General features: G+C 44.5%; 1 protein-coding gene across 3 annotated transcripts in view; it reads right to left on the bottom strand.

Moving 5' to 3' along the window:
- LOC117409800 (phospholipid phosphatase-related protein type 5-like) overlaps positions 1 to 21,358 on the bottom strand; it is a 33,464-nt gene extending 12,106 nt beyond the window's left edge. Inside the window, exons 1-5 of one of the 3 annotated variants that reach the window (XM_059008135.1) lie at positions 20,990 to 21,356; positions 19,954 to 20,044; positions 11,472 to 11,660; positions 3,174 to 3,294; positions 2,042 to 2,292 (exon numbers count right to left, since the gene is read on the bottom strand). In XM_059008135.1, the coding sequence (XP_058864118.1) occupies positions 2,042 to 2,292; positions 3,174 to 3,294; positions 11,472 to 11,660; positions 19,954 to 20,019 (627 nt within the window). In that variant the 5' untranslated portion in view covers positions 20,020 to 20,044; positions 20,990 to 21,356. Of the gene's footprint in view, positions 1 to 2,041; positions 2,293 to 3,173; positions 3,295 to 11,471; positions 11,661 to 19,953; positions 20,045 to 20,989 lie in introns of all 3 variants that reach the window. The other 2 variants (XM_059008134.1, XM_059008136.1) reach the window with 2 other exon arrangements.
- Between the last annotated feature and the right edge of the window lie 248 nt (positions 21,359 to 21,606).

Below are 21,606 nucleotides of genomic sequence, written 5' to 3'. Positions count from 1 at the left end.
TTAACACATTTCTCAGCATTTACCCGGGAGCGTTCACCAGCAGAATAAAAAGTCTAATAAGGATCGCAGTGTGTCCAGATCACGCTCCCTCCTGCAACAATGCTGGTATTTTTCTGTTCCCACGATACAGCACTCATTTCTGTCACCAGCATTGTAGCACTACGATCAGGATTCGCTGTGATGTTTAGAAGAAAAATGATCTTTCTCCTGGCAAACGCTCCTAGTTTATCTGCTGGGATTATGTTTAAAAATATATTGCTACGGTAAGGACACCACGGGAGGCAGGAAAGTTACACTGCTGAGCTTTGTGTAACGCGCTGAAGTGGCTGAAGAAACAGAATACTCGAGTCTTACTGTCATGCACCTCCATTCACTGTACAGATCTGCAGTGTGCAGCTTCCAAACACACCTGTGATATCGCAAACACGGGCTTTCATTTCAAACATGACACCTGGTGCTACACTGGTTAGAGAAAGTATTCAGATTGCTTGCCTTGCCTTCCAGGAAATTCTTACGCTTGTACTTCCTGGGTCATTTCATTATCTTCAGGGGGGTCAAGCATCTTACTGGCTGCAAAGCCTGTCAGTCAGTAGTGGGAGCAGCTGATTGGTTCCTGACATGAGAGAAGGGGTGGGGACAGTTTCACTCTCCGGTGAAATGACCAAAGCAGGCCTGCAAGCAGTGATTATGTTTAACCTGGTGCAGTGCCAGATGTCGTCTTTTAAAACGAAATCGTTTGATAAAATAAAGATTTATTTTAAAACCTGCACGTTTAAGACAGACAGTATAAAGGGAATGGGTGTGGAAGACTGGGTTATTCTGTGAGCTGCAATCACTTCAAATCAGTTTATGAAAAAACCAAAACATCTCACTGAAAAGTAGCATTTTGACTGTACTTGTTCATTTTGACTGTACTTGTTCATTTTGACTGTACTTGTTTCTACCAAAGACTCCAGGTAGATTTCAGTCTTTCAGGGCTATTTGACATGACTTTGGCTCCCATTAAGCTTCAATGTTACAGTTTAGTTTTCCTGTAATATGACTGATCCTAAGCTGGGGTCATGACCTCATACACAGACAGTAACAGCTCTGCTCTGTTTAGTTTTTCTTCTCTTGTATGCAAACATTATGCCTCGAGTCAATATGACCCGTGCTGTTTACTCATGCAGTTCTGGATGTGAGCACAAAAGAAAATGCTTTCACCTGGTTGTTTCTTATTCTTGAGTTACTGTTCTGTCTGGAAATGGCTGCTGTTGACAGCAGACACGTCTCTAAACAGTCTAGTAGTCAGTAGAGACTCGTTTGCTCTACAAGTTACAGCAGCACTCTCATAAAGAACTTCAGGAAACAGTAGCAAGTAATTATTCTGGTTACCATGGATCCTCTTCTGAGGAGACCCTGACCCTGAACCTGATAGATAGATAGATAGATAAAAAAAACAAATATCTTTCAATTGGGCATTAAACATTATTTCACATTTACTATGGGACTAAGTAGTAGATAATAAAAAATAAAATGTCTTTGCGAGGTAAAAAAGAGCTGGGTTATTTAATAATAAACCTGACTGCCACTGAATCAGCGTGCAATTGCAACTTAATACAAAAATACAAGCCGGGATAAGTGATGCAGACGTGTCAGGCGCTGGATGTGAGTTTATAGGTGATGGCTTTCCTAAACGAATATTCCTGCTAAGCTAAAAGGAGGTGTTTTCAGGTTGAAGGAGGCAGTCCTGTTGCAGTGTGAGGTGCATGCGTACAACAGTGTACACTGATGCAGTGTGAGAGGTGTGGTGCGTACCACGGTGTACACTGATGCAGTGTGAGAGGTGGGGTGCGTACCACGGTGTACACTGATGCAGTGTGAGAGGTGCGTGTGTACCACGGTGTACGCCGATGCAGTGTGTGAGGTGGGGTGCGTACCACGGTGTACACTGATGCAGTGTGAGAGGTGGGGTGCGTACCACGGTGTACACTGATGCAGTGTGAGAGGTGCGTGTGTACCACGGTGTACGCCGATGCAGTGTGTGAGGTGCGGTGCGTACCACGGTGTAGACGGCCGAGTAGACACTCAGAGCTGCGTCCTTGGAAGGGAAGGATCTGCGGGCGGACGCCACCACGCCGGGGTTGCCAGTGCAGGGCCGTCGATCGGTGATGTACTGCAGGGCAGATTGGCAGCCCAGCGCTGTGTAGTTGGGGCGACATGCCGTCAGGAAGTGGGGCGCCTGGTTCCCTGTGACCACCTGACCAGCGTTAGCGAAGATCGTGGTGGTGAAGAGACCGAACGAGTAAACTCCTGAGAGGAGAGAGGAGAGAGAGGAGAGAGGGAGGGGGGATGGGAAGAGAGGGAGTGGGAGAGGGGGAGAGAGGGAGGGGGTGAGGGGGGAAACAGCAGAGAGGAGAGAGGGGATAGGAGAGGAGGGAAGACAGGGGGGATGGGAGGAGACAGTGAGAAGGGGAGGAGAGGAGACAGTGGAGGACAGGGGAGGAGGGGAGAAAACAGAACGGGGGAGGAACCAGAGGAGGGGAGGAGATAGAGGAGTAGGTTTGGGAGGGGATAGGAGAAATTCGAATTTGGAAATTGGAAGGATGGAAGTTGGAAATGGGAGCAGGTAGGAGGGAGAAATAGAGAAAGATAGGTGAAGGAAGATAAAGAAGAGTATTAACACAAACTGAACTCCCTTCTAAAGTATTATTTATCTTTTTATGCCTCTTGAAATGCTGTGTAGAGTTCAAAGCCTTTATGTTAAATGCAACAATTCTGTGTTCTCCCTGCTGCTCTGTAATTGTTGTCTTGTACTGAATGCAGTTTTCTCGTTCTAAAGCACTGCAGTCTGCAAGGAACAACAAACTAGGCACAGCACAGCGGTTTGCATTACAGTGCCACAGGACAACCCAGCATTGTTTTTTATTTTCCAGACTAAACTTGGCAACTTTTCTGTCCCTCCAATCCAGGGCAGGCTTGAGGCACGGAGACTGAACTGCTCTCTCATCCCCTAAGAGAAAGCGTGCTCCCTCTATGTGAGGAAACTCAGATTCCCAGTGCTTGTGAATTGAAATCTCTGTGGATTAATAAAGAGGACAGCTCTTTCTCTCTGTCTCCAGTAGTACTTCCATCCCAGCTTTTGCGGGCACCACAACAATTCATTCAGAAAAAAGAAATTAAACGCAACATACCTAGAAAGCGCACAATTCTGCGCAGCAGGGGGTTGAAATAGCAGCAATCTCCCGTTGCAATGGTCTTTTCACGAGCAGCGTCCGATCTGAGAAAAAAGGCAGACAGTTCTCCGGCCAAAATCTAAAACAAAACAACATGACATTTCATTTTAAGAACACAGAGCTTGCAACATAATTCCACTAAATCTAATGTATTGGCTTGCTCAGTGCTATCTAGGGACCAATTATTGTCTTGTTCTCCCTTGTAGGCAACAACATGAAGCTAGTTTTAAACTCTACCCTGGTGAGGTGTGACATGCCCTGTGGAGGGGTACAGTGGAGGTGTACCTGCGTGGATCACGCTTATCCAGTCATGAAACTTGGTACAGTAGTGTAGCTTCAGTTCTTGAGAATATCCGAGTCTGTCTGTCTGTTTGTCCGCCCGTCTGTATGCCACACTTATATTTTGGCAGGGATCTGGAGATTGCGATTAATCAAATACTGCAACTGGAGGCCAGGCAGCACGGGGGCCGTGAGAAATGCTTCATTTCTAAAGTGATTTCAATTGGCTTGATATTTCCATTCTCCACACTGTCAGTGTCCTGCCTCTCAGAGTTCAGACATGTGCAATAACACACATTCAGACAAGCTCTGTGCCTCCTTCCCTTATTAACAGAGATGTTAATATTTCAACAAGCCTGCAGGTCAGTACATTATGAGATACATAAATTATATTTCGCTATAAATTACAAGCACCTGCTTGGGATTGCTGCCTGAAATCTCTCATAGACTGAATTTCAGGCGGGGAATATTCAAGTCTCTCTCTCTCTCTCTCTCTCTCTGAATCCAGAATGGTTTTGCCAAAAAAACAAACCAAAAAAACGCCTCTTCTCTCCTTTCCACTCCTATTACTTTTTGGTAAAGGAAATGTTAGTATCTTCAAAAAAAAACAAACAAAAAAAAAAAACCGAATGCCGTTTTTTTTCACCGCACAAACCACCCCCATTCTCTCCTTCTCGCAACTCTCCATTTCGTTCGTCTAGATACAGGCTTTTAAATTGATAAAATAAAGAGGGAGGGAGCCAAGGTGGGTGCGGTATGGTGGTCTCTCTCTCTCTCCCCCCCCTCTCTCTCTCAAGTTCAAATTATTTATTACCATGAGAAATCAAACAAGTACTGCCAAGGATGAGACATGAAATAAACCGAAATGACATTTGTGAGTCGGGCTTGTCTGCTGTGAGTCTCTGGCCCTCTGGCAGGACGCTACAGACTGTGCAGCTGCCACTGCTCCAGAAAGAGCAGCAGTTTCTCCTCTTGGCTCTGGAGCAGAAAGCCCTGTACTGTGTCTGTCTCTATTCTCTCTGAGCTGCGAGGGGAGCCTGACTGTAGCCGGTGCCATTGTCTCTACCCTTTCATGAGCTCTCATTCACATAAAAATACACCAAAAAATGTATTTAACTGTGCCAGTATTACCCCGAAGTAATGCACATGTAGGGACCGCTCAAAAAAACCCCAATTAATTATGAATCATGAACTATAAAAATAAGCCGCGCTCTGCTGCCGCACAAGGGCCCGCAGGGAGTGGAGATTTTTCCATGAAAGCATTAGCTTGTGGTAACTAGCAGGCCCTTCTCTGACCGGACTCGGAAGGAGCTGTTTAAGAAGGGGATTACTGGAGCGTGTTCGAATCGCAGGTGAGAAAGGGGGTCACACACTTAAAGTTTTGCGGAGCGTGACCAAGGCATCTTCCATGGCCACCACCATCCCCGGATCTCAATCCAGTTGAGCACGTGTGGGATGAACTTGAACTCGTCACGCTTCTCTGCGTGAGACATTAAAGAATGGATGGATCCCTCGAGACTCCTTCCAGCACCATGTGGAGTCTGTGCCACGACAAGGCTGAAAGCTGAAGCCTATCCACAGGTAAGGGTTTTTAAAACCTGCCCCTTTAAAGAAGCAGCGCACAGACAGAAGTGTCTGTTTATAGAAAGCGTGGGCTGATTTCTAACATTTCCACTAACGAACGCCAACTCGAGCCTGCTGCATGGAGATGTGTGTCGATAGCTTTTCATTTCAAATACAGACTCCCCCCCCCCTCCTGGTGTGTGTGTGGGTGGGTGCTAATATTTGTGGGTGTGCATTTTAATTGTGCACTGTCAGGTAAAGACAGTGGTATGCAGTGAAGCAACATGCATGGTAAAGTTTAGGGAGTCTGCAGTGCTTTTCAGCTGCTCAGAGAGCTGCTCAGCTAACACAATAATTCAGAGACAGATGTTACCTGGGTTTATATAGCAGTGGTGTAGTCCAGGAGGAAAGCTGTTCCGGTACTATAGGCAGCAGTGCTGTAGTCAAGCCAGAACATAACAGGCAAGCTAAGTCACATGACTCCCATCTCCCGCACCCCTGCCTGATTCAGTCAGAGCATTAGGAACTTCTTCTTTAGACACTGCATCGACTACGACTGTGGACACCAACAAAGCTCTTCCCGGAATACAGTGAAGAGGCTACCTTATTAAATACAAGAATCAGATACATGCATCACCTATTACATGTGTTACTACTGCAGAGGTTCAGTATACAAATATAACATGAATTCATATTGTAATTCTCGTTTAAGAACATCCATATTTTAGTGGCGTTCCAGTACCGACAAGGTTTAGGGCTACACCACTGTGCCTCATTACAGCAGGTTAAAGAAAGTTCTTAGTTTGAGTGCCTTATTTTCATTCCTCTTCAGTGTCTGGGGAGGGGAGGTCACAGCACTCTACGGTGCTGCAGTCAGTGTGGGAAGCAGCTTCACGGTAACAGTGACAGGAAGGAAGGCATTGAAATTGACAAGAATACAAATTCACTCGGCATACGTTTTTAAACAGGAGTGCCATCTTTAAATAACGCGAGAGTGTTCGGTATGCTGTTGAGCTTTATGAGATGTGATAAACAATGAAAGATGATGCTGGTGAACGACGGCACTCCCATTAAACAATGGATGCCGAGTAGGAAAAATGACCTTAAAATGAGCAAAACTGCACAAGTGGACCTGCAGAGGATTCAGTAGACATGGGGGGAAAGAATGTGCTGCAAATTATTCTTATTATTTGGCAGACGCCTTCATCCAAGGCGACGTACAGCTGTTACAGGGCAGTACAGGGTTACAATGTTGTAATAGTTTTGGTATTAGAACTCATTTCTTTATGTTATTTTCTGCAGCAAACACACTGAGGAGCGGAGTGTGGTGCTTGGGCTCAGGAATGTGAAGGGGGACTCTGCATGCAGTACGGGAGGGTGAATCTCACTGATAAGAGATTCACAAGAATGTCTCGGTGCTGGTTTGGTTGTGTTACCAGGCTGAATACTTACAGCCACGTTGAATATAGAGGAAGGAGGGGTCAGAAATGACGCCACTACAACGGCGTGTGTTGAAAGTTATAAAACCGCACTGAATGTATTTCTCGATGCTCAGAGTGATCTCGCTGTAGCCCAGAGCATGCGGCTCTGTCCATTTAAAGTTATTCTTTTCTGAGCTATATAATATATTTGACGTGAATAATATTGTTCATCAGTTTTATCTTTCCTTACATAGGATTACAACAACTTAGATCTACAGTGACACATTAGCAGTGCAATAGTGCATCAGCTGAGGATCCAGTAACGTGGTGCTGAGGTCAGGTGAAGACAGTGCAGAGCAGGAGGGGCGGATCAGGAGATCTACAAGAGCAGTCTGAACAGGGGGTCTTGAGGGAGCGACGGAGCAGTCCTAAAGCAGGTTCCAGCTCAGAGAGGCTGGGGAAGGAGCGGGCACGGGAGGATGGAGAGGGGAGGGAAGGCATGACCAGTCAGCCGTAGAGGGGGAGCAGAGAGGGCGAGAGGGGGTGTAGGGAGACACGAGGGATTGGAGGTAGGAGAGGGCAGCGTGGTGAAGAGAGCGGTAGGCAAAAACAAGGGTCTTGAATTCAATGCAAATATACCAGTAGTTCCATTAAAGGCGAAACAACTTCCTGAGGAAATGTATCATTTCTGGCCGTCACTTGTAGGCAAAATTCCCACCTTGCAGACCCTTGTCCTTTGAACCAGGTTTGTGAAAATTCAGCATGTACCAGAGCATGCGAGTCGGTACCAGACAGACAGCATGCGGCCGGGTCATTGTACTGTGCAGTGTGTCTTCCAAATCCAATGTCTGCTGGTGGCTCTGCTAGCTGGGGTTTCTTCAGCGTGATACACTGGGGTTAGAGTGGGAAGTAAAAGACTTTTAGAAGACGCTCGCTGTCAGCTTCGAGTCTCGCACTCTACTCTCCTGTGAATCACACTGCCAGCGGTGCAGATAGACAGACAGAGAGTGCAGAGTGTGTTTGAAGCAATGCAGACAGAGAGAGTGCAGAGTGTGTTTGAAGCAATGCAGACAGACAGACAGTGCAGAGTGTGTTTGAAGCGGTGCTGAAGAGGGGACTTAACTGAGGATCATACAACCCTAAACAGTATAGATAAACCCAAGCCACTAATTTAAATTAAGCACAGAGAGCATTAATGGAAGTCGAGTAAAGATGAGAGCACAACAGAAGACAGGAAGCACTTTTATACACAGAGAGCTGCAGATGACTGGAGCCTGCCAGATGAGCACTTAAAAAAACAATTGGATTCTGATTATTACTGTTAAATCGTGTGTCCGACAGGATGAAATAAATCAGCGCTACTGCTGCAGAGGGGTTTGTTCCTCTCCCTTCCTCTAGTAAACCGATTTATCCATGACCAGCTGGGGAGAGCGTTAGGTGCAACATTACCTATTTATACATTTAATTTGCAATCCGAAAATGTGTTTAATTCCTTCTCCCTTCTGCTGTGGGAGAGAGCGGTGACGCAGCTTTCTACAAGGAAAGACAACATGTGAACGGCAGAGCTGGGGAAAAATAACAGGAGAGTGTGAGGGAAGGTAGGGAGAAAGTGGCAGTTCTATTAGCTATCAGGATAGTATTACTGTCCAACCTTAAACCCAGGCTTCCTAGCAGTGAATTAGCCTGATATTGATTCTAAATCGAAGCAGATCACACAGCTCTGTTATAGTGTCTATATCCAATCTGTATCTACGAATAACTTGTTTTTGAGATAGATCTAGAAATTTCTAACAGGGACGAAATATTCTCGGTTTAGGGTTGGGTGGTTTTTTTCTCCTCTCTTCCCTCTTTCATCATCTTGCCTTTCTTTTATACTTTTGATATGACATCATTTTTATTTCCCTTTCCTTAGCATCATGTCTGCAGTGAATTGTGGGATTGTAGTCCTGGGCAAGATGCAATCTCTGATTAAACTCGGCAAAGAACTACAAATCCCAGTTTCCACAGCGGTGTCTCTTGAGTTAGGGTCAAGGACAGGTCATGTTTATGTGATGAATCAATTGCACTTGCTAGTTTATAGCCTCAGTGCAGCAGTAAAAATATCAGCGCCCAGGAGGAGAGGGAAATGGGCTTCCAATCGGCTTTTAAAACACTCAATGCGAAAGTTACTTGCCGTTGATTGGTATGCAAAGGTGAGGGAAGGACAGCTGTTCTTGTTTTGAAATCAACACATTAATGAATGGATTTATTTAATACCTGCCGACAAATACTTCTTAAAGGTAATTACTCTGGAAAATAGGGCATTTACACTAATTAAGCCAGACTCACAGTTAGCTGTTTCCATTCACCCGCTGGCATTTATGTTATGGTGAGGAATTGTGTAGAATTTCCATTGTGTGTTTGTGAAAGAGAAGACACTCTTTACAGATTTGATGAAGTCTGATGTAGTTGTGACAGAAAAGATCCAATAGGGACATGATGATAATAATATCGCGTTTATAAATCTAATTATTTACATATATGCTTGAAGTCTTCACTGAAGCGTTAAATGCAAAGTGTATTCAGTCTGCAGCTGTAAGCCTCTGCAAACTGTGGCCAAATGTTTCTCATCCCCGACAATTTTAGGAATGAGACAATTTAACAAAAAAAAACAAAAAAAAACTATATGAACATAATTTTAGATTTTTTATTTAACATCAAATAATCAAAGAAACTACAAAATTATGTTGCAAAAGTCTACCGGAAGCCGTGATAGTAGTACAGTATTTCATGTTAGATTTAGAAACGTCACATTTTTCCATTTGTCAGTTTTTCATCAAGTATATGGAAAACTACACAGCGGTGTGTAATTCAATATGTTAACGTAACATTATTCAGCAGGTTTCATTCGACTTCATGAAGCAAAATATGTTCATTCTATAGGATGATGCTAAACTTTTGGCCAGAGCTGTAGGTGCTTCTCAATCCACAGATTGGTACAGCCGATCCCCCAACACCCCTCCAGGAATGACAAGTGGGGTCCCAGGCCAGCGGGATCCAGGTGTTACATGCTGAAGAATCCCTTTGATCCTGCGCTCTCCCCCTTAAGGAATCGCTACCCTCTTGCAGTCTGTGATCTGGGCTCAGTTCCAGTAACAGAAACCATTCCAGCTACAAGCACACACACTGACTTGCAAGTCTTTTTCTTCTGCGATTGGAAGCAAATCCAACGATTTATTTTTCGGTTTGGCTGCAGACGTGCGTAGGAATTTGATTTTTAACCCTAAAAGCTATTTACATTAAAACGTTGTCTATTTAAAGATCTTGCAACATATTTTCTAATAGTAATAATAATAATACACAGCTTTTTTGATTCCTGTTCTAATTCCTGATAGTTTATATTGATGCATAGTTTCCTAACTAGTTTCTGTAAGTAGCTTTGGATAAAAGCTAAATGATTAATTAATAAATTATTTCAACTTTAAAAATGTGTTTTGTAGGGATTGTAAAAGTGATTAAGGTAAGCCAATATTTGAAATGTTCTACTCCAAATGATCTCCAGTGACAATTCATTCCACTGCAGTGGCAATGCTTCTGTACTGAGGGTCAGAACAAGGCAGCTGCAATGGGACGAGACTGGCAGAGTGGGACCACAGTGGAAACGTGTTCGTACGTCACACAGGACAGCGATGCAGAGCAATACGGGAGACTATTGTCTCATGATGAGTGCACAGAAAGAAAAACAAAATGTCATTTTTGTAAAACTCAAATTGTGGGATACCTGCTGTGAATTGCAAGAGACACTTACTAGGTAGCCACTGGTATATTAGATTCCTTTGCTGGAGTTTAAATATATGTTTCTGTGATGCAATCATTCGGAGTGGTTCTGTCGCTCCCCGGTGAGTTTTGACATTTCACTGAAATTGACTATTTTGCAAATCTTAGCTTGAAGTCACACAGGACCAAAGTTAAAGCCGGGCTGCCTTGCAGAATTTTATGTACAAGTCTACAGAGAAGAGAATCAAAATGATTATTCTTTATGACCACCCTTTCACTTAGGGGGTGAGGGAGGGAGCAGTTCAGTCTCCATGCCTCAAGCCTGCCCTGGACTGGAGGGAGCACCCTTTCTCTTAAGGGGGTGAGGGAGGGAGCAGTTCAGTCTCCATGCCTCAAGCCTGCCCTGGTCTGGAGGGATCACCCTTTCTCTTAGGGGGTGAGGGAGGGAGCAGTTCAGTCTCCATGCCTCAAGCCAGTCCTGGACTGGAGGGAGCACCCTTTCTCTTAGGGGGTGAGGGAGGGAGCAGTTCAGTCTCCATGCCTCAAGTCTGACCTGAACAGTTAAGTGAGTTTCAATGTCCATTCTGTCATGTTTTCCCATGACCTTTTTTTCTATTATATATATATATATAGATAGATAGATAGATAGATAGATAGATAGAGATAGATAGATAGATAGATAGATAGATAGATAGATATCCCAGCTTCTTAAGGCAGCAGTTGGACAGATCCCGGTGGGATCTCTTTATAATAATCCCTACTTGAACCATTAGCAGACCAAAGCATTACATGCACTGGAGACAAAACACAAACGGAAAGGAGACAGCACAGCAGTGGTCCTAATAGCTGGTACCGATAGTGTCCTGTGGTCCTGCAATGGGTAACCAGCAGCATGTACTGACTGATACCATTGATAAGACCAAATATGATAACCCATTGGATCCATACCACTGCCCACTAGAACAGAACCCTGTTGCTGGAGAGTTACCGCTTTGATGCCAAAGTCAATTTGCAAAATGTCAACACTGAGTCTATAAATATACGGGCAAGAATTTTTGAGGATCAGACTTCTGTAACTTAGAACCACGAAAATGTTCTATTTAAACACATGCTGGGTCCCCATTCACACCAGCCTCTGTTCTTTCACAAAGCAACGGGGGGGGGTTTGTATTATGGTAATCATCATAATGGGACTAACAGGATGACAGATACAAAGACACACTGATGCTGGTCTTACCGTGACTGCTGGTATTGCTGTGACCAGGGAGTAGACCAGCACAGGCGGCACTCTGCTGCTCTCTTCAGGACCAGGGTAGGGCTTGGAGAACGTCTTGTCGTAGCAGAAGAAGCCTTGAATGTGAACGGGGAAGGTGTCGGTGTATTCGAAATAGTACGCCAGCAGGATGGTGCCAGCCATTATGACCAACTGAAAATAAAACATGACGGTCCGCCGTTAAGAGAAACGAGAGAGAGGAAACACCACCAAAAAAGAAAAAAAATCCCAAATATGAAGCAAACAAAAGACACAAAGGAGAGCAGGAGGAGATGGAAAAGGAAGGAGCGAGGTAAAGAACGATGCCAGCACTCTCTCAATCTCTCTCTCTCTCTGCTCTGTGTGTGTGTGTGTGTGTGTGTGTTTTTTGCCTTCATGTTTCTCATGCTTCACAGCACATTGGATTGATGGATTGTATGTGCTGGGGGCAGAGAGAGAGAGAGAGAGAGAGAAAGAGAGAGAGAGCGAGCTGTGCTCAGTTTAACAAAGGCTGTCAGGAGGTTGCTTTGCTCTGTAGGAGTTCACTGTGGAGAAACTGGCAAGAGGGGTGGGGGGGTGGGGGTGGGGGGGGGGACAGCCCTCAAAGCTAGAGGGAGAAAGGCATCCATAACCTCAAAACACTCAATCAGAAGGTAAAACGACTGAGGAATCAGAGGCTGTTAGTATCGTCCGTCTCTCTGTTTCTTCCAGGTGTGAAATGTCTTTAAGCAAAGAGGAAAGACAGTCAGCGGGCCTGATTGAACAGAACATCCTCATCGGTGTAACACGTGATATCGCGGCACCTTGAGGACTGGATAACTATAATATTTCAAGTTGATTTTTAATAGAGAACATAAGAAAATATACGAGTGAGAGGAAGCTCTTCAAAATCTGTTTCTGTTTCAAAGCTCTTTTCAAAGTTACAGTGCCCGAAGTCATCGCTCTAATGCGGTACGCGGTGTGTCAGTCGTGGATCGGAGGAGACGTGATTGAACTAGCTATCGCAGGGGGCGTTTGAGGGTATGACAGGGGGTGTGATGTAATCTGTTCCTTTAATGTGGTTACTGAAAGGACCCGTTTGGGAAATGGAAGTAATTAATTACAGTGAGTGTTAAGTGTTCTGTTTGTTTCTAACTGTCTGTGCTAACCTCCGGAAGGTGCAGCTAAACCACCAGCAATTAAACCCGAACTCCACTTCAACATTGTACCCGAATAAACCTGTAAATCACTTTCACTAAGAGCACTCACTCTGGACTTGTGACCATGTTGTGTTTGTGTGGGTCTTGTGGGTCTTGAGCCAGGTATTATTATTTGTCGGCAGATAAAGAGCTGCTTTTTCACCGTGAACTGTCTTGTGTCCATCATTCCTGAGCACTGCAAACCACTTTGCCACAAAAAGGTAAAAAAAATGGCCTTCAAAACCGCCTTGTAACAAAGTGCATTGGATTCAAATGCCTGCTTCTTCCCCCTAAATCAGTCCTCCTTTTGGTTCCAATTCTACCAACGGCATGCCAGTCTAGCTGCCCTTGTGCTACCACTGCATCATAGACAGTACAGGACCATGGTACTGCCACTGTAGTGCCACTGCATTGCCATTGAAGATGATTCGGTGAGGGGCAGCCCATGAAGATTCATATGAAAGCTGTAATGGAGATAGAGCATTGACAGTGGAACCAGCAGAGCACCCAGTCGTGCCTAATCCACTCCTGCATTACACAATTAAAAAGATGACAGCTTTACAGAACCAGGAGAACACTGGGAATGATTTCACAATGGAAATTAACAACCTGGCTTGATAAAGCGAGACCGTAGGAAGGGGATTCAATTACCAGCTTCTCTCCAGATTAGTGTGTATTTATCCTTTCCTGTACTGCTGTGCTCCTTCATCGAGAGAGATTTTAATATCTTTCTCTGCTCCGCCAGCACAGAGCAGGGGGAGGCTGTTCAGAGAGTATAAGAGCCTCTCTTTTTCTTTCTCTGCTCCGCCAGCACAGAGCAGAGGGAGGCTGTTCATAGAGTATAAGAGCCTCCCTTTCTCTTTCTCTGCTCCACCAGCACAGAGCAGAGGGAGGCTGCTCAGAGGGTATAAGAGCCTCTCTTTCTCTTTCTCTGCTCCATCAGCACAGAGCAGAGGGAGGCTGTTCAGAGAGTATAAGAGCCTCCCTTTCTCTTTCTCTGCTCCACCAGCACAGAGGGAGGCTGTTCAGAGAGTATAAGAGCCTCCCTTTCTCTTTCTCTGCTCCACCAGCACAGAGCAGAGGGAGACTGCTCAGAGGGTATAAGAGCCTCTCTTTCTCTTTCTCTGCTCCATCAGCACAGAGCAGAGGGAGGCTGTTCAGAGAGTATAAGAGCCTCCCTTTCTCTTTCTCTGCTCCACCAGCACAGAGGGAGGCTGTTCAGAGAGTATAAGAGCCTCCCTTTCTCTTTCTCTTCATCAGCTCCACCAGCACAGAGCACAGGGAGGCTGTTCAGAGAGTATAAGAGCCTCCCTTTCTCATTCTCTGCTCCACCAGCACAGAGCAGAGGGAGGCTGCTCAGAGGGTATAAGAGCCTCCCTTTCTGTACTCCACCAGCACAGAGGGAGGTGGTTAAGAGTGTATAAGACTGGATATAAGATATCCAATACTGAGTTAACATTTTCTTTCTAAATCTGTCTTTACCTGGCTTTGAGCTCGTCTAGAGACTGAACAGCCTTCCTTGTCCCATTTAAATCATGTGGCAAAATGACCTTTAATAATAATAATAATAATAATAATAATAATAATTTATTTCTTAGCAGACGCCCTTATCCAGGGCGACTTACAAGATATCACATTATTTTTACATACAATTACCCATTTATACAGTTGGGTTTGCTCCACCAGCACAGAGCAGGGGGAGGCTGTTCAGAGAGTATAAGAGCCTCTCTATCTCTTCATCCGCTCCACCAGCACAGAGCAGAGGGAGGCTGCTCAGAGGGTATAAGAGCCTCTCTTTCTCTTTCTCTGCTCCATCAGCACAGAGCAGAGGGAGGCTGTTCAGAGAGTATAAGAGCCTCCCTTTCTCTTTCTCTGCTCCACCAGCACAGAGGGAGGCTGTTCAGAGAGTATAAGAGCCTCCCTTTCTCTTTCTCTTCATCAGCTCCACCAGCACAGAGCAGAGGGAGGCTGTTCAGAGAGTATAAGAGCCTCCCTTTCTCTTTCTCTGCTCCTCCAGCACAGAGGGAGGCTGTTCAGAGAGTATAAGAGCCTCCCTTTCTCATTCTCTGCTCCACCAGCACAGAGCAGAGGGAGGCTGCTCAGAGGATATAAGAGCCTCCCTTTCTGTACTCCACCAGCACAGAGGGAGGTGGTTAAGAGTGTATAAGACTGGATATAAGATATCCAATACTGAGTTAGCATTTTCTTTCTAAATCTGTCTTTACCTGGCTTTGAGCTCGTCTGGAGACTGAACAGCCTTCCTTGTCCCATTTAAATCATGTGGCAAAATGACCTTTAAACTCAGCAAGCCCCACCCACTCTACATATACAGCAAATATAGACAGAGAGAGCAGCTGGCACAGCCCAACAACATCACAGGATCTGAATGAAAAGAAGAAAGCTGTTCAGTCCATGCAGTTAGGATTCTCCAGACAAGCTCAAACAGAATTATAAAAAACTCAATACGGGGGACCCAGCAACACTCAGAACAACTGCAAACACCCTACATTAGTGGAAAAGAATACAAAAAAAAAACACATTTCAAATGACATTTCAAGCTCTATCAACTACAGAATTGCAGAGCCGTGTAATATGGTGCTGTACCGAACGCCACACACCCGGAATCAGAAGGGTTAACAGGTGGATGTGTTTCAAGGCAAGCGGCTCAGTGCATCAAGACAGCTTAGCGTTTAGGCACACACTGCCAACATCGCAAGCTCCCGAGTCCCTCAGGCAATCGGAGGAGCTCGGAAACGTGGGCAACGCGAGATCAAAGCTGAACGGGGCTGAGATAGAAGACGCGATCCCTCGTGCGTTCTGTCCCAATTCACCCGGGCAGCTTGCCTGCTTCACGACAGCACATCATAATAACCACAGGAGAATAATAAGCATCCCCGGCTTCTTAAAACATACCTGATCAATCACTTCTCTACGTAGGGAGCCAAATCCTTCTAACCCACCTTATTGTGATTTTTTTTTTTTTTTTGTATTTGTGCTTCAGGAGTGGAGAGGGTAATAGACTGGGTTACCAAGCAGGCGTTTGTCGATATTCGCATTTTTCTGAGTAATTCATTGCATTTGATAAATCTAAAGTTGTTAGGTATTAATTAAATGGAATTAAACGCGTTACTCAATGCAAAGGAATGCGGCCCCTCGGTTTCTCATCAAGAACAATCCGGCAGCGCTATTTAATATAGACCCCATCGTGATCAAACCAACTCATTTATATTTTAGAAGCGATTATTTGTCTTACGTTGCTTCTGTCCTTGTGATATGAAATAATGTTTTTCACTTTCCTTAGTTTCAGTAGAAATGCGTTCTCTCTGCAGTGAATTGTGGGATTGTAGTCCTGGGCAAGGTGTTAACTGTGATCAAACTCGACAAAGAACTACAGTATATAACACTCGAGTTCTGTCATGAAAAGTTAGCGCTTCGACTTTTTTTTTCTCTCTCTCATTGTGACGCACTGCACCACAAAAACATTCTGTTGCTAAGCAAACTGCCTATCATTTACAAAATGTTGATATTCACAAAATACAACATATTTTAAGATGGAAGTAAACTGTGATCTAAATTCCTAGGAATTTCAAAAAGACTCAGTACTGCTGATGTCTTACTTATATCTCCCTGATATGCCAACTCCCCAGTAATGTTGTTGAAGCTGACACCCTGGGATCCTTCAAGAAGCTGCTTGATGAGATTCTGGGATCAATCAGCTATTAACAACCAAACGAGCAAGATGGGCTGAATGGCCTCCTCTCACTTTCTTATGTTCTTATGTAAGCAAGACAGAGCATGAAAACTGTGATATACACATTGTATGTCATGGATCTGTATATCCTCAATACCTATCCATCTATCTATTGCAAACGGTGGTCAATAATGATATAGAAACCAAATAAAGTAGATCATTGTATTGCAGTGGGACGCTGTTTTTAGCAATGAAAGCAATTCTGTGTGTGTTGCGAGTGAACTGGGATGCAGCAATCTGCTGCTTTAAGACCTGTTTTAATCTGCTCCGATAACTCACTGCTGGCCTGGTAATTCAAAGTGTTTTGCTCCCCAGAGAGCCATTAAAAATAGAGATAAAAATAAATAAAAAGAGCAGGCGCCGTGTTCTCTGTGATGTGCGCAGATGAGTGCCCGAAGTGTGGAAGTGTGCGGAGTGGGGGGAATCAGACTCTGTTCGTTAGACACTGAGGAGTGAACAGATTGCAATTAAAGTGCTCTGAGTAATGCATATATTGCTGTTGGATTGCAGTGCAGTGCAGGAATGGAAATAAGACTCCTCTTGCATAGCAGTTTCCCCCATTTCCAGGTTTTACTATGAACCTGATTTATAGGTTCAGGTTCAGGTGTGTCTTATTAAAGTTATAGTAAAGGAATGGATCAAAAGTGCTATGCAATGGGAGTCATATTTCCATCCCAACAGTGGTAGCCACGGCCAGCTATAAGAAGTGTGTTGCACTATGGTCAGCGCCGTAATTGAGGTCAACGCGATGTGGGCTTTGGTTAACCTGTCTTGCTTCTTTTTCACGCTAGAGGGCGCTATCATGACTACTTTTGAAATATAGCAGCAGGTGCGGCCGCTGGAGATTACGTCACTATACGAGACCGCGTTCTAAATCGGATTACTACACGTTCTAATTTGAGCAAACAGGACATTAAACCACAGCCAACAAAGAAGACGTGGACCTTGCATTACCAAAAAACCTCAGGACGGTTCTGTCAGAAAGTTCAACGTTAAACTAATCAATAAGACCAATAATAGGCTATGTCAGCATGGGCAGTCAGGACAGAGCTGATTTGAGTCTTGCAAGGTATTTCAATTTTTGAATTTTTCTTCCCCAATTTAGAATGTCCTATTATGCTCCCTCGCCACAGCAATTTCCCACAACAGCTCAGAGATCAGAAGGTGAGCGGGCGTCCTCCGATTCCCCAAACAAATCGCCTTATTACACCCAGGAGCTCTAGAGCGGTTTTCAGTAAGCTAGCGGCCTCTGGAGGACAAAGGCCAGCACTGCAAGTGTCTGCTTTGAGCTCACAGGGTACCTGGCAAGTAGGGGCCACTGTTGCACTGCCTGTGGAGTCCCGAGATAAGATCGTCAGCTTGGCACAGCCAGGACACAATCCTGCTCTCCCTGGAACTAACCATTACCATCACACTCCTCTTCAATGTTAATGACTCAATGGATCCCTTGAGACACCATCCAGCACCTTGTGGAGTCGTGGCTGTGATCAGGACAGGCGATGATGGCCCGTCCTGATATTAGGTACCGGCTCTAAGAAAGTAACTAGGCAGTGTATGTAAAAAAAAGGGACAAGGGGAAATGAAATTGCTTAAATAAGAGTCTCCAGAGATATTTTGGCTGCACAGATGCATTTGAGATGCTTCTTCATAGCAGATGTCATAAAAAATGATTTCTGTAGTCCATCAATGTGTGACATTTTACTGTGCTTGCATCTTGGGTAGCAACAGTGTCTCAAATTGAAATTCGTGTCTGGGGCTCGTGGCATAGTGTGCACAAGCCTGGTCTAAGCTGAGGCATGGAGACTGAACTGCTCCCTCCCTCACCCCCTAAGAGAAAGGGCGCTCCCTCCAGTCCAGGGCAGGCTTGAGACATGGAGACTGAACTGCTCCCTCCCTCCCTCACCCCCCTAAGAGAAAGGGTGCTCCCTCCAGTCAGGATGAGGAGTTCAGACATGTGGTTTTCCGAAGAGGCCTCGGTTTATTTTTCAACCCATTTTGTTATCCCGTCTCACAATCAGTTACGCAAGCCATAGATAGTCAGGTATATGCACAGTACAGTCAGAGTTCACCGTTAGTACCAGCTCTGAAATACATCCAGATGAGATTAGTTTTTGCTAAGTTTCTGATATCACTGCACACTGAACATCCATGTGCTTCACTGACTGAGCGTCCAACTCCATTCCCTGTGATCACACTCCCACAATGCATCTCCTCCGCTGGGATGTGGGGTCAGAGTTCAACCTCCAAACAGCACAACTCTTAGTACAGAGATAGATCATACAGCTCTGGCCAAAGGTTTTGCCAAATGTTACGTTAACATATTGAATTACACACCGCTTTGTAGTTTTCCATATACTAAACGAAAAACTGACACAAAATTGAAAAATGTGACTTTATAAGGGCCGGTAATTCCCTGGCAAACGCATCTTGAGCCTATTCCACTGGGCTCGGAAGAGCCAGGCGTTACAATGCTGCCATCTGGTGAGAGTTGAGGGAAGTGCACGGGTAACCTGTGACCTGCGGGTATCCGTTGTGTTGCATGGTTCCTGTTAAGGTGCTTGCTCGGGGAGTCTGTAGTTGCTGCGGCCCTGTCTTCAGCCCCATGTGACATTTCAAAATCTAACAAGAGATACTGTACTACTGTTATGGCTTCCGGTAGACTTTTGCAATATCATCTTGTAGTTTCTTTGATTACATGATATTAAATAAAAGATCTAAATTATGTTCGTATAGTTTTTCTTTTTTTTTTTAATTATGTCACAATCCTAAAATTCAGGGCGATGCTAAACTTTTGCACAGCTGTGAGAGGGACCATAACACCTGCCTCACTGACAATGAACTGAAGGAGTTACAGTGCTTTACTGGACAGTAATCTCCACTTGATTTTGAGTTCTGACCTCTCAAACAGGGCTGCTCCTGCAATTCATTCCTCGGCATTACTGACGACGTCAGGGTGGTCTATAGGAAAACGTGAGACCTCCGAAATGGACAACACATATTCAGTAAGATTCACTGTCATTACATTTCTTCAGCCTTGATAAAAGACTGGACAGTGGGCATTTCATTGAAGTTGATACAATCCTAAATGCCATAGACAAAGTTAAACCACCGCATCAAATTTAGAGCAATGGAAGGGGAGTTAAAATTTGGAACAGAAATCAGGAAGCACTTTTTTTACACAGAGAGTTATAAATGCATGGAATAGCTGACCAGGTGAAGCATCTAAAACACAAAGAACATTAACCCATTAAATATCAAAATACATTTCTCTTTGAAAAAAATCAGAATAGATGTCTATTTCGACTTTTGCGGTTAACAAAATTAGAGTAAGTTATAATAAAGAGAAAATTAAAAATAACAGGTAGATGCCAGATAAAAATGCTCCAAAAAATGACAAGAGTAGCCCTTCCTCAAATGAGGACAGTGGCACTGAATGGGTTAAAACCATTCCTATTCACTCCCTTTGTCGGTGGAGCTAGGCAGGGACAAGCCCTGACTGATTGAACAGCATCAGTGATCTCGTTCTGTTCTGACTTACCTCCACACAGAGGAAACATGGCACGATGGAGGAGCTAGATTTCATTCCCTGTTTGTCACCGGACATCTTTCACTTCCCAGTCGAAATCGAGCTGAAGAGAGGAAAAAAAAAACACTTCAGGAAATAATACCAAAAAATGGATAAAACCAAATCCATTTTTTGTTGAAAGAAATCAGACCACCAGCTGTATTTATGCAATTAGATACGTTGCATTTAGACTTTCGCGGTTAACAAAACGAGAGTAAGTTATCACAACACTATAGTTAAAGAGAACATTTAGACAACAGGTCGATGCTGCCACTTAAAAATGCTACAAAGTAGCCTCTCCTCAAATGAGGACAATGGTGCTGAATGGGTTAAAGGAGAGACAACTTCCATAGTAAATATTTCATGGTTGGTCACTTGCAGGCAAAACTCCCATCTTCTAATACAGACCCTTATCTTTCTGAGTCAAGTAAGCTGCCAAGCTATTTAAAAGACAAGCAGCCTTGTGAGTTCATACCATTGTGATACCATTGATATTAAAAACAATAACCCACTGTTGTGCCATTCAGTCTAATCCCCTTGTAGCTGCCCTTGTGCTGCCATCAGCCCTCATTACAGAACCATGGTAGTGCTATTGAAGATATATGAGGCCCATGAAGACTGGTTCACATAAGATATCTGAGACCTACGATTCACATCGTGCACATGTAACACTGCAATGAATGCTCTCCCAGAACCACAATATGAAGCGTTATAATAGAAAAATAAGACACCACACCCATATTAAAAACACAGGGCATGGCAGGTAGCGAGGACCGTAGGGAATTTGCTGTACAGTAATTGCTTTTGCAATCTTAGGAATAAGCGAACTGGAACAAAGCACAAGAAAGGCAGAAGCTGCTGCAAAACCCCTGCTGCTTAGAATACATTCAGAACAGCAATGCCTCCAATGAGCCTCTCAATGAATTGGAAATGCACAAACACACAATCAGAGCCACACAGCATTCTCACTGATGGGAACGCGACATTGAGAACAGACGACCCTGCTTACCTTGGCTCCGAGGCTTTCTACTGTAGATCCGAAGGAGAAGCCATTCGTGAATTTCAAAGCCCGATGAATGAATCTGGATTGTTAGGTTTGCAGGCAGCAGCTCCTCTCCAGCTTTATGTTCATTGGCACACGGACTAAACCAACAGACTGCCCTCCAATCTTAAAAGATATATATAATAAAATATAACAGCTGGGCTAATGAATGGCTTAATTACCAGCCCTCAACAGATCTGATGTGAGACAGAGGGGGGTGGAGAGAGAGACAGAGAGAGTGCGCCAGCATGCATGTATGTCAGAGACTGCTGAAAGTCATTGATATTCAAAGCATGTCCTCACAGTATCACCACCTTATAACACAGACACAGCACAACTGATGGAGCTGTTCAGGTGTGTCTGTCTGTGTGTGTGCGTGCATGTGTGTGTCTGTGTGTGTGTGCGTGCATGTGTGTGTCTGCGTGCATGTGTCTGTGTGTGTGCGTGCATGTGTCTGTTTGTGTGTGTGTGTGTCTGTGTGAGGCACAGGGGGGCCGTTGTCTGAAGCAATGCTCCAGATATATGGTTTGTATTAAGACATGTTCTGTACAGTTTGTACAGGAAAGGTTAAAGAAACGAAGGTG

This window comes from Acipenser ruthenus, chromosome 36 (assembly GCF_902713425.1).
Source record: "Acipenser ruthenus chromosome 36, fAciRut3.2 maternal haplotype, whole genome shotgun sequence".
Classification (NCBI taxonomy): domain Eukaryota; kingdom Metazoa; phylum Chordata; class Actinopteri; order Acipenseriformes; family Acipenseridae; genus Acipenser; species Acipenser ruthenus.
The sequence above is the reverse complement of the archived record's forward strand: the minus strand, read 5'-3'. Positions and strand labels throughout refer to the sequence as shown.